This window comes from Antrostomus carolinensis, unplaced genomic scaffold (assembly GCF_000700745.2).
Source record: "Antrostomus carolinensis isolate BGI_N321 unplaced genomic scaffold, ASM70074v2 scaffold50323, whole genome shotgun sequence".
In the NCBI taxonomy this organism is placed as follows: Eukaryota; Metazoa; Chordata; class Aves; order Caprimulgiformes; family Caprimulgidae; genus Antrostomus; species Antrostomus carolinensis.
This window is the reverse complement of record NW_010305445.1, coordinates 653-13944: the sequence shown is the minus strand read 5'-3', so window position 1 is coordinate 13944 and position 13292 is coordinate 653. Positions and strand designations below refer to the sequence as shown.

Here is a 13292-nt window from a genome sequence, read left to right as displayed (position 1 = left end):
GCTGGGGAGGGGGTTGGCCCTGGGCTGTGGAGCTTTTCTTCCCGTCGGGCCTCATTTTGCTTCTCCCCTGTGGCGGGTGAGCTCAGCTGGGGGACATGGCGCTGACCCACTCCACCAGCTGGGGCAGGAGGGAGAGCAGCAGCGATTGCCCAAACTCACCCTCCACCTGACAAGTCATGGCCATATCTCCTTCAGACCCTTTCCTCCCTCCCCTCCCCCAAAACCAGGCTGTACTGCCCTGGGGCTCCTCTCCCCACTCCCCCCGTTGGTGTGGGCACAGGGGCTGTGGGGCACGGACCTGGACCAGGTCGGGGGTGAGGCGCTTGGCCCGCAGCCACTTCTGGAAGCGATGGGTACGGCGCAGGGCGCGCTCCAGGCTGCAAGTCTTTGTCTTCAGCAGGGAGGTGCAGATGCGCTTGTCGGCCCGGTCGTGCTGGTACTTGGAGGTCAGCCGGGTGATGTCGACCAGCCGCCAGCTCTTGGCATCATCCGTGTAGTTGCCCGAGTAGCTGAGCAGGTAGCTGGGGGGCAGCTTTAAATGAGAAGAAAGCCAGGTGTCAAACCTGCCAAACCAAAACGAGAGCCCCACGGAGAGCGGGTTAACAAGCCACACGGACACCCGCACAGCGCCAGCCCCACCGCGGTGGCTCTGCCACACGCCGGCCCCAGGGGATTTCTGCCATCACACAGCAAAGGCCAAGTGGCCCCAGGGCGGGCAGCTCTGGGCACCGGGGTGAGGCAAGTGGGCCAAAGCCATCGGCTGAGGAAACACGCTTTAGAAAGAACATCCATCTTTGCTTCCTGCTTAAACCATCCCTTGTCATGAACAGTGCCATGTGGCAGGGGACAAAATGCCCAGACGGGGTCTTTTGGGCCATGTAGAGAGAGAGAGGGAAGGGAGAGGGCTGCAGGGTCTCAGTGCATGAGGAATCCCTGGAGTTTTTAAATTTTCTTAATCCCAGAGAAAGGGTCCTAAAAAAAGAGTACTTGATACTTTAAGGGACCCTGCAAAACCAAGTGTCCTGACAATAAATGCATTTTTATCCAAGTAACAAGCAACAGGACAAGAGGAAATGGCCTCAAGTTGTGCCAGAGGAGGTTTAGATTGGATATTAGGAAAAATTTCTTCACTGAAAGGGTTCTCAGGCATTTAAACAGGCTGCCCAGGGAAGTGGTGGAGTCACCATCCCTGGAGGTATTTAAAAGATGTGTAGATGAGGTGCTTAGGGACGTGGTTTAGAGGTGGACTTGGCAGTGTTAGGTGTTTGGTTGGACTCAATGATCTTAAAGGTCTTTTCCAACCAAAATTACTCTATGATTCTATGACTCTGTTTGGGAATATCAAAATGACCTTTTGTTCTGAGGTGGTGGCTTTACTCAGTACTAGGTAGACAGGTTCCCCCCATGTCACTGGCTGTATCTTAGCAGCCGGGATGAGTGACCTCCTCAGGAGCAGCATAGATTGGGGTGTGATTGGGGATTCGGGGGGGCATGTGCCCTGGGCATGTGGCACCACCGTAGCCATGGAGATCTTGCACTAATTTTCTCCCCTACACAGGCACAGGAAGGGAGCATATGGGCTGGGTAATTAGGCTGTGACAATTTTTTTTTGTTTCAGCAGCCCCCTCAGCCCTGCCCACACACGTGTTGCACACCCAGGAGCTGAGGAGCACAGTGCCTCTCTTCTAAGTATGTCTCTTACCTGCTCTTGGAAAGCAGTTGAACTCTGACCTTTCGTTTGGCCAACGTGATGCATTCACTGCATCTAAAACCTCCTGCCCTAGCCTCCTTGCCTGAGTGCGTAAGAAAGCACATTCTAATTTAATCTCATCATAAATTAAAGCTGATGATAGTTCAGAAGTGAAACAGGAGAGGCAAGAAACAAGAGGTTCTCTGCAGTATCAGCTAGCTGAAGTTGAGTGAAAAGACATTAACAAATCTGAAAGCTGAAGCTGATCTTTCAACTTCCAGCTGGGAAATTGGCACAGAAAAATTTTAAGGGGATTAATTTCCCCTGATTTCAGGCAAATAACTGACTTGGTGATGCTAGCCACCCTCCGGGATCAGAGACCAACTGGCCTCCTCCTCACAACCCCTCTTGAAGGCAGTGCCTTGCTCCCCTTCCTCCCCACAGACCCTGCACATCTCAGCCCTGGGGCAAGAAGGGGTGCCCGGAGCAGGGGAAAGCCAGTCTCCCCAAAATGCTGGTGCTTGCCACGTTTTGGTTTTTGGCTCTAGCCATGCGCCTTCTTCAGAAAATTTGCTGTGTAAGCAGGTTTGGGGGTTCAGGCAGTTCAGTCATTTGGGCGTTTTGCCCAATATGAAATTGAAGCTTCCCTACGATTAGGGCATCTGACATAAAAATAAATGCCTTGTTTGTTTTGGGTTCTTTATTTTTGGTATGATTTTGAGCTAGGACTAAAGAGCGGAGAGTAATTGCTACGCCTCACCGCGATTTGTTGTGCACCACGACCCCTCCCAGTGCCTAATCTGCAAAGCAGGTGCAGTGTGCCAGGCACGTACAGGGAAGAGATGGCTTTGGGCTGGGTTTCTCTTTCTTTCTTTCTTTCTTTCTTTTTTTTTTTAAGTTAAGCACAAATGTACCTTGTGATTTGGCTCAAGCACATGCGTTCAGGGGAGCTCACGTCAGGCAGATACCAGGAAAGAGCCGCCTCCTGTGTGCAAGCAGCGCGTGGATGTGTGAAATCCAGGGCGGAGCGTTAATTTGAGTGCGGATGGAGCCATTTCCTCTGCAGAGCTCCCAGGGGAGAGCCATACGGGCCTGGGAACCTGGCATGGACCACAGCAATTCTGTATTTGGCATCATTTCTGGGCAGCGCAGTACTGGCCTGGCACGCTTGCTAGATATTTTCAAGATTCATCATCAAGTTGTGCTGTAACAGTAATTCACTCTTGTATGAAGCCTTTTAGCTAAGGGCCTGAATGTGCTTTAATTAAGACTTGCAGTAATATCTGTGTGAATAACTGAGTCACAGATTACAGATTTTAGATCAACCCACTACTAAATGTTGAAGAAAACCAAACTTGTTTTTCTTTTCTCCTGGATGAAATTAAGTATTTTGTTTCAGCCAAAATAATTTTGCTTGCATTTAGAGTTTTAAATTTTTTTAAAAAAAATAATTAAGTTAAGTCTTAAAACCAAAAATAAAGAAATGACATATAAGACCCCATCAAATTGAAGCATTCCAGCTTTTTCAGGCTTCTTTCCCATTACTTTTGGGCAAAGCTCATCACCAGCGTTGGCACAAGTCTGCAAAGAGTTTTGGTCAGCTCAGTTTCACAGTGTTTTGAAAATATAATATTTTACGAAAACTTTTGCTGTGCTTTGCTGTCTGGACAGTTAGTAGGCAGGCTTTGGTATTCTCATTTACAGATGGATAAAGTTGGGCAAAGATAAGGGAAGTAAAGAACATTAGAGCAGAAGATGAATCATGAGATGTTCTGTGAGTAAAACTCACATCTTCTTCCTAGTGGAGTGTGAACGCATGTCACAGCTACCAGAAATGATGGAGAATTAATGAAGCATGTTCTAATGAGCATTAACACAGAGAAGTGCCAAGTGCCATCCACCTTTGTGAACGTGTGCAAAGGTGCACAGGGGTGGATCAAAGAGCACAAGTGCCACTGAAATTTCCCGTTTAACCTTTACTTGCCAAAAAATCCCGGCTGTTCAAGAAATCAAGTGGGAGAACGAGTCTAACCCCTGCAAAGAAAAGCCTGAAGCTGACTGACTGCTTAGGAGAACATTTTTTAAAGTTACCCTTTCCAAAGCGCTCTGAGCAGAACTGTATGTTATGACTTATTGTGCTGCACTGCTTGTGGGAAGCTGGCTGCAGTTTCACAGGGGAGAAAAAAAAAGTCTCTGGTTTAGGAAGCCCCTCTACCTTCCCCGAGGCAGAAGCATCCTGCTCCCACATGTTTGTGTCTCTGCACTCCCGGACCATGATTGGACCCTCTGCCCACCCGCACCCCTTTCCCGCTCTCCCCCGGAGGAAAGCCAGTGTGGGGGCCTCCTGCTTCTGCTCACGTAGCACCTCTTTCCTGTGCCCCGGTGCAACAGGCAGCTGGCCACTGTACAGCCAGAGGCAGTTGCTCACCGCAGAAGGCTACTGCTATTTTCAGCGGGGCTGAAGGAAGCTGCGCAGCCCCAACCTCCCCAGCAGCTAAGCAGGAGTAACCGAAATAGTGCACCTGCGACCAGCTGCACGTGTGGAAGCTGCTTTGTACCCAGTGGCACATCCCTAAGAACTCCACAGAGGTGAGTGGCAAAGGGGCCACAGGAGGATGGGGCGTGGGGCAGGAGCCCCTTTTATTCTCCCTACTGCACAGAATAAAATTTAGGGCAGCCCATAGCCTGAATGCACCCCCAGCCCCTGCAGACCCACACCAGCATGCCTCAGCCAGCTGAAGCTGCTGATTGCAAATCCATCCTACTTTTTGTGACAAGAACCAGGGCTGGGCTGAGAGAAACCCAGCACTGCTGTCCAGGCACTTCTTAGTGCCTCTGCACCTTACTTACTGCACGCCCCGGCGTCACCCTCGGCACGGGCCTGGAGAGACAAAAAGCCAAGAGGGCAAAGCGCCAAGGGCTGGCACCCCTGGTGTGCCATGGCAAGGGGTGTCCTGGCGTAGCAAAGCCACAAGCTGCCTTTTTCCAGCATCAGCAAGGGAAGGATGGATGTTCGGTATTGCAAGTCCATCCCAGACAAACCATTATGGTTTTACTATGCTACATTTTATAGGATAGTTTAAGATAAAAATGGTGATTTGTCCAATATTATACTACTTACATTATAGCATTAAAAATACAATTTTACTATAATAATTTCTTCTCCCTCAGGCTTTTATATCTATAAAAGAAAGTGCATATGGCTCTATAAATCATATCAGACCCAATAAACCCTTCCTCTGCCAAGCACTGCCTTTAACTTTCTCCTCAAATACACTGGCAACATTTTCCATGCTGTCGTCAGATACACTCTGCTTTTGAGCCTAGAACTGACTGGATCAGTCAGACGACTGCTTGGACAACACAGGTCTCATCAACTTCGAGGCAGACACAATTTTTGCTTCTGCCCTCAAGTTCCCAGAGAAACCTCCCAAAAGCATACTAATAATTTATCTGTGTCTACTTTTGAGCACATAGCTAACCTGATGTGCAAAAGTCCTGATGCCTCAGGCAGGTTTAGTTCGCTTTTGATCTCAGTTAATAGGCACGTGAAATTCTGCACATTTGTGTTGTTGCACCTGGTACAAAATTGTATGGCACGTTTATATGTTTGTAGTTAACACAGTCCGTTGGGAGCGTGCAAAGCTAAACCCCCTTTGCCTTTACTCAGTTGCTCGTAATAAAGTATTTCCAGTACATCTAAACAAGCTGATCTCTGCCTTCCCTCTTCCCTTCTCCCATCACTGCCTTGAATTGTTTCAGAGACACTCTCTGTGCAGAAAGTTGTGCCTTTTCCTCTTGCTTTCAAATTATAATTTATAGCTGAAGTCTGATCATGTTTGTGTGGCTTTAAAAGAAAAGAGACAGAGCAGCAGCTTATAGAGATTAATTAAAATACTAGACACTGTAATGGCAACCGGATGCTAAGTTACTCTTTGCATTGTCATTCATTAAAGTACTTGGAAATACTAACAGGCAACTTTCAAGTTACTATGCAGAATGCTTTAAAAATTACGGTGCTGAGTTTCTGACCTTATTTCTTCTTTAAAGAATTTCTTGCAAATGGATGTTCCAATGCAGGCGTTGCATTTATCAAGTCCCAGGAAAGTCCGGCCAAAACTGTAGCTGGGTTTGATGTGGGGCGCAGACGGAGAAGCTGTTGCTGCTGTGGAAGGGTTACAGCTCAGAGCCAAAACCAGGAGCAGCATCAACGAATCTGCAACTCTGGAGCAAAGGCAACGTATCCAGCGCCCCATCTACAGTAGTGGAGAGCTCTGCCTTTGGCAAGTTACCCCTCTCTGTGCTTTCAGTCTCTTTTTGATGACCTCAGCCTGCAGTGGTGAGCCCCAAAACACAGCAAGACACACTGGGTGCAGGAGACCCTGCCGCTGTCCCCATCCTGCCAGCTGGTCACTGGCTCTATTGGCTTGAGGTTTGGGTGGGAAAGATACGATGTAGGGTGGGGAGAAGGAAATATATGGAGGATGCAGATAACTTGGGTTGCCATGGTTACCTTTCCTTTACTTGGTGCAGCTGCTTCAGCCCCTGCTGACCCTCCCATCAGCCGACTTGGAAAACAACACGAAGAAGTGCTCATCTGCACTCTGTGCAGACAAATGAAGGATATCCTGTTGCTGGAGCAAAGGGCATGTGTGGGACACTTAGTAAAAAATGATTTGGAAGGAATACTAGTGTGGCAGAAATGCATATTTTACAAGAAGCCAGACCCTTAGTGTTGCTTTATTCCTGGAGAATTGCAATGGTGCATCACTTGACTTCTCCGATGCTTTCTTGGCTCAGTTTCCCTTTCTCACAGAAGTGCTGAAAAGACTGTCAGGTGGAATCATTGCCGCTTTGTTTCTTGAAAATAGCATTATTTAGAAGCGTAGTGTTTCATGCTGTGGAAAGCAGGATAGCCTGAAGCTTTCCAAAACGCTCATCTGACGTAACAGCTTGGCCTCTAAGCCGTTCTTGAAAAATGGGGCTTTTCAGTAAGACTTGCTTGCTTTTGAGTACCTTTTCCTGACGGTCCTGGCACTGCAAAGAAGCTAGAGAAAGGGACAGGGGCTAATGCAGGAGCTTGCTGGAGCTTTCAAATGTGCTTAGAACCTCCTGTGATCACACCCAAAAGCTGTTCTCATCAGGCCAATGACTTTAAAGTTAAGGAAACTGCTGGCTACCCAACCTGTCCCGGATGCTGGGCACAGGACTACACCTCTCCCGGGCCTGGAGCAGCTGGAACGCAGGCACGGGCGCTGGCAGGCTGCTGCGGGCAGCTGCTGGAGGCTGGAAAAGCAGACATGGAAGGGGCATCCCTTGTTGTATCCTGGCCCCAGACAGTCTAGCACACAGCGTGCTGCTGCAGTGGTACCAGTCTTTGCTCTTCTCCTATCCCCAGCTGTCATAATTTGTTTGATGCAGGAGGCTCTCCTGGGCCATATCTCACCATGGGAGCAGCAAGGAGCAGACTGAGGCTTTGGAGACTCCTTGTCCCCCCAGCTTGGAGCTTGGCCACTCATACGATGTGGGCAAACAATTTCCTAGCCCGGTGCACTGCAGCAATCTGTTATTATCCTCTCCAGCATTTAACCACAGGCTGATGGGACTAAGGGACGTGTGAGCCGCAGGGGTGCGTGCTGGGCTCTGCGATTGCCCCTCGCTTTCCGGAGGAGCTGCTGGAGGATGGCGATCCTAACAGCGCAGGGCAGTTCTTTCAAGTGCAGATGCTCATTAGTTGTGGCACTTGGGAGATCCAGGGTCGCTCTGTGACTCCATACCCTTGCGGGAGGTCACTTCATCTCCTGGAGTGTCCCTATGCACAAAATGGAGATGGTGACATTTAGGGTTTGTCTACAGGGTGCAAGCACAGAGAGACAAGGATAACGAGCCCTGCTGAGAGGGAAGGGGGGATGTAATGATCCCTGCCAGCACTGCAAACAGGAGGGGCTGGGCAGTGTCGGGACACCAGCGAGGCATTCAGCACACAGCTCTGCATTGCACCATGTCCACATTTAGCCTTGTGCTCCAGTATAAGGCACTTTGAAGTACGCTGGTGGAAAGAGCCACACCAGAGCTAAGCAGCAGTATTAACCGCTTCCCACATCCAGAGGTTTATCCCTGGCATTTCCTATTGCTGGTACATTGCTCCTTTCCCCTCTACAGAAATCAGCCCTTCCCACTGTTTCCTGCCAGTAGCTCTGCAACACTGGCCGGGTTCACTTTGCTCCCTGCCCAGCTATTCTCTGGATCATACCAAAATTAAAAGCCAGCAATCTGTTTTTATTTTAATTATGTAATACATACAATACATATCCTTCAGGTTCTTTGATAATTTAATTGCCTGCCTTCTGTCTTCAACTTTCCATTGTAATTTTAAAATAGAGACCCAGGCTCCCATTTCCCGGTGCCTCAGCCTGCACTGCCCCATGGCAACCCATGGAAAGGGGGAGGGCTTCGGCCAATGGGGCTGGTAACCAGACCTTTCCCGTGGCAAACCCTGTGCTCTGGCACAAAAACCCAGTACATGGGTAGCAGGGTTCCTGTTCTGTTAATGGTGCCTCGATGGCTGTGTTGTTCTTGCACTTTTGTGTAGTTTAGGTCCTATTAACAGCACGTGCAATTGTGTTTTCTTACAGTGTTATCACACCCGCATCCCCTTAAAATGTTAAAAAACCCGAGTTTTTATTCAAAGAGTGGGAGCTGGTCCATCATACCCACCTCGAGCTTGCTGCTGGCATTTGCACTTGGCCCCCAGGATCTGAGCTCCCTTGTTCCCTCAAGTATTTTTGCTGAGGCTGGGCTGATTAACAGCACGTGCAATTGTGTTTTCTTACAGTGTTATCACACCCGCATCCCCTTAAAATGTTAAAAAACCCGAGTTTTTATTCAAAGAGTGGGAGCTGGTCCATCATACCCACCTCGAGCTTGCTGCTGGCATTTGCACTTGGCCCCCAGGATCTGAGCTCCCTTGTTCCCTCAAGTATTTTTGCTGAGGCTGGGCTGAACCCAAGCACAGATGTTGTGTGTAGGAAACACTCAGTCGTGCTCACGACACTGGAAACAAAGCTTAAAAATGAGTACACCTACCTCTGAGCTAGCCTAAAGTGGCAGCTGGGAAACCACGGATTGCTGTATGTTGTGAGGGGGGCTGCACTTCTGAAAGCAACCTCTCTTTTAATGAGGTGGTTCAGCTAGTGATGTCAAGCCTGTATTTGTTTTCCTTTCCTTCTAGTAACCTGACACATAGGTATTGTGGTCAGGTGGCCAATGGCCAGGTCTTCAGTCACCTTGTAGATCTTCTGCTTGTACCAAGTGGGAGTAGCAGATCAGATCTTCAGGGCACTGCTTGGAGCAGGGTGTGCTGGAGCTGCCAATGGGTTGGCCCTAAGAACCCGATAGGACCTTCACAAATTCTGTAACAAGACACTTCTATGCAACACCGTTAACCACATGAGAACATGGAGACGGTGGCCCTAACAAAAAAGCCTTGTTAGTTTTCTAGAAGTTATAATTTCTAAAAATTTCTAATATGGACCAAAAAGCATGTACTGCCCTATCAAAGTCAGACCAAGCACAGAAAAGCTTTTGGAGTGGTTTCTGTCAACAGAGGTAAAAGGGTTTATTTGGCCTCTGTGCCCTGATCTCTCCTTTCCCCATATGCCATGAGGGGTGGGGAAACCCACCCAGCAGCACAGCCCCAATCCTGGCTGCAACCCTGTGGGCAGTGGAGCTTCCAGGTCCCAAAAACATCCAGTCCCTGCAGACCCCAATGGCTGTGGGCTTGGAAGGTTATGGCTGTGGTGTCCGACTGCTCGTCTAGGCGGGGGAGGACCTGCCCTCCCCTGCTGCTGGCTCTGGAGGAGGGGAGGGGAGGACAGGCTGATTTTCCAAAGTATTCATGGGATGAAATACACCTTTTACTTAACCCACCTCCCAGTCTCCGCCGGATCCACTAATGCAATTCAGCTGTTTCCCGCTGCCTCTTTCCACCCCAGCCCCTTGCCCACCTCCCCCTGGCAAGCCAGGCTGCCCCCAGGAATGGGCTTCACTCCAACAGACCCTCGCAGCTGCCCTCTCCCCATCTCATTGGCACTGCTGGCTGGATCACCCCAGGCAAAAAATGGTGCCAGCTTTGTGCTCTGGATAAACTGGGACACTGGAAATGGCTTTGCAGAGCAGGAGACTTTTGTAATTAAATAGTTGATTAAGTAATTTTGGGTAATAACCAGTAAATGCTTCAGGACAGACCAGATGCGGAGGAGCAGAAGTCAGCAGTGCTGCTGCTCCTCAGCTGACATTGCCACCAGGGTCTTTGCTCCTACCGACCTGTATCTGCTCATAGGGCAAGGCAGGTTTCAGGTGTCACGTCACCTCATTTTCCTCCTCAGCCCGGGTTTACCACTGCAAAAGAGCCTTCTCAGCAAGTATGGGGTTGCTGAGCAACAGAGTATTGCCTGGTGGGTTGTGGGAGGGTTGCATCTCACTGTCATGCATGGAAAAGAAACAAAATACAGGAAAAATCGAACTTTTGGTGGAAGAGGAGAGGCTGCTGCACTTCCTGAGGTCCTCAGTTGGCCCTGCCTGGGTCTTGCTGCCTGCAGGGCCCGGATAAGACCTTGGCTGCCACACAGAGCGGCTTCGCAGGACAGGGTGGAAGTCAGCTCAGGGTGTGGTGAAGCATGATTATTCTTAATAGTATTTTTCATTAATCACATCCAAGATAATCATTAAACTATTGCCAAGTAACCAGTACAGACTTGATATCAAGCTGCTTATCACTTCAATCCCAGTTCAGGCTGGATGTGTGAATTAATACCTAGAGAGGCTTGACACATTTTCAATTCTTTCAAGATTAAAAATGTGTCTTTTTGAATGCTACAAAACTCATAACACTTAGGAGGATGTGATCACTTCCTTTTTCTGCATTTTGCTCCTGATTGCGTGATTATGAAAGAAACATCTGTTTTGAAGTGATCTGCAACAGAAAATTTTTGTTCCAAGTTGGACTGGTAACAGATAACTTCTGTTATACACTCTTACTCTCCTCACCCTGTTTCTTTCCCTTTTTCTCTTGCTGAAAGATGAAAGAGAAAGGGAGAGGAGGAGACAAAAGCAAGCAAACAAACCCCACTGCCCAAACTACAAATACAGACAGAAAAAGGGGCCACTGAGGTGCAGGTGGTGTGAAACACCACGGCTGAGCTGGTAGAGCATGTTTGCACTTCAGTTCACTAGGAGAAGATTTGACGTTTTGTGCGTGTGTGTGTGTGTGTATGGATTTTTCTACGTTTCGAATCAATGAAAATACTAAAACAGGAATAAAAATTTGACTTGTTTTTTGCCTCACCAGGAAATAATTCCTATTGTTTGATAAGCCCGGATGTAATTATTCACAAGCATCACTAATCTACTCTATTAATAATTTAAGAAAATCGGTATAGTTCTCTATCTGCACTATTTTTTTTATTCTCCCTGACTCCATTTTGCTGCTGCAGAAAAGGAAACCTGCTTTTGGGAAATCTCCGTCTTTGCATACTGGTAGGCAGCTGGAAGAAAAACCCAGCTAGAAGAAAAGCCAACAGATAAGGCTAGTTCTAGTTTGTGAGAGGCTGAAATGTCAGTACAAAAGGCCAGCAAATGCTATCAGCTACTGTGGTGTTTGCAGCATTTACAGGGGATCGTGCCAAGCAGTGAAAGGTGTGGAAGAGGATCCCAGATTTTGGTACATCAGTGTCCACAGACAGAAAATAAGATGCAGTGATCTTGAGCCTAAGAGAAAACGATAGTGAAAAGAAAATTGGCTGCACAGCACATGGGGGGTGTGTTGGTCACTCCCTGCACAAACCATGCAGGAAAGAGCCAAGGAGGAGCTGTCTGGAAAGGGAACAAAGCTCCATGTCAAGGAGCGCTTGCCCTCCGTTGGGCGGTGGCCTTGCAAACACAAGCGGCAGCGACACGTGTGCTTCTGGACCACTTGTTCAGCAAAGCAGCTCCTTACGTGGAGTCCAAGTCCGTGTGACTGCAACTGAAACACAGGCGCGTGCGTCGTGATTTTCTTTGAGAATACTGCAGCGACGAAACAGAGCATCCCTCCCCAAGCAAACTAGCTAACTAAATAAGATCCTGTTTCTATAGAAAACAAGAAATATTTTCATATCATACAATATTCCAGAAGGGAAAGACCCACCCACAGTATTTTTCTTGGATATATGCTATTGATTCTGTGTCCCAACAGTTAAAAGGATTAAAAATAATGCAGAGTTTTTGATATTGTGACTTCATATATTCTATCAAATTCCTCTGTGAGGCAGAAGCAGGACAAAACAGGGTCATCTACAATAAAAATGGCGTGGCAGGGAGACACTCTTTGAATGGGCTGGCTAACAAACCAGAGCTGTTAAAATAGCAGCCTGGTTTCCAAGACCAAAGTGAAACACATTTTAAATATGGGTATGAAAAGATTCCTTCTAAACTAGTTACCTGGTAAAGGAAAAATCTTTAAACAACTATGCCCTGAAAGTATAAAACATGACAGATGTTCAATCCAGTGGCAGACTGCTAAATTTGTCAAACTATTTCTTTCTAGATACTAATTTTTGGTCCCATTTGGTTTCTGTCTATCAGATTGGATTTTCTGGTTAATTATTTTTGAGTGGGAATATGGTAATCTATATTTTCTACCAGCTATATCATTCCAGCTGTCTGGATGCAAGGAGAAGTCAGGTAGTTTGTGAGAAAGACATGAAGACTGCTTTGACTAACCTTGGTAGTGAGTCTTGACCCATACCCAGTGCTAGAACTGGGGAATTCAAGTATGAATTTTACCAGCACAGGTGCACTCTAGGCAGTGACCTTTGTTTTTCCCGTGTACCAAAGGATATGACCCTATAGTCCTGAACATTCTTGTTACCATGCAACTGCCATTTGCAGGTGACAATAGTGGGGACACTTCATCCACATGAAGTAACTTGATGTTCAGGTGGGATCAGAGCTGATACAAACCAGGTGTTATTGTGTCCTGTGCAAACATGAACAGGTTCTTAAAAACTAACCGAATCTAGAAGTGTATTGGAAGGAAAAATGAATCAAGACATGAAATGTATTGATTTTCTTCGTACCTTTTCATAACAAGATGTGTGACCTAGGCCACCTCCCTTCTCTTCAGCCATTTTCTCCCATGAGCCTCCTCTTTGTATTTTATAAGAAAGAGCAAGCAAATGAAGGAGACTCCTCCAAAGCTCCCAAGGTCTAAGCAGACTATTACAATCTGGAAAACCTTTCCTACATGTAAGCATTTGTGTCTGGGGTCCAACAACATGAAGCAGTAGAGCATATACATAAATTATATTTGTTTTGGCTTGTGGAGGACTCAGGTACATGATTCAATGCTTTATTACACTGAGGTTTACATGTCTGGATCCACATTTTCTAGGATAGGCATAAAAATCCCTGTTAATGAAGCAGGGTAAATAAGTGAATCAATTCCCTAAATGTGATTTAATCTCAGATCAGGTTCGGTCATGAACTCAAAGAAAACCTGAATAGCTCAATGCTCCATGAGCAGCGGTCAACCCCAGCCTGTACAAACTCTGTAACACAGTCT

General features: G+C 47.4%; 1 protein-coding gene across 1 annotated transcript; it reads right to left on the bottom strand.

Moving 5' to 3' along the window:
- Positions 1-234: 234 nt before the first annotated feature.
- LOC104522478 (divergent protein kinase domain 2B-like) lies at positions 235-5946 on the bottom strand (the record flags this gene model as incomplete). The annotated part of the gene is made up of 2 exons (XM_010164789.2): positions 5723-5946; positions 235-563 (listed from the first exon to the last, which is right to left on the bottom strand). Coding segments are annotated over exons 1-2 (553 nt in total), but the record flags the coding sequence as incomplete, so codon positions are not given.
- Positions 5947-13292: the final 7346 nt, after the last annotated feature.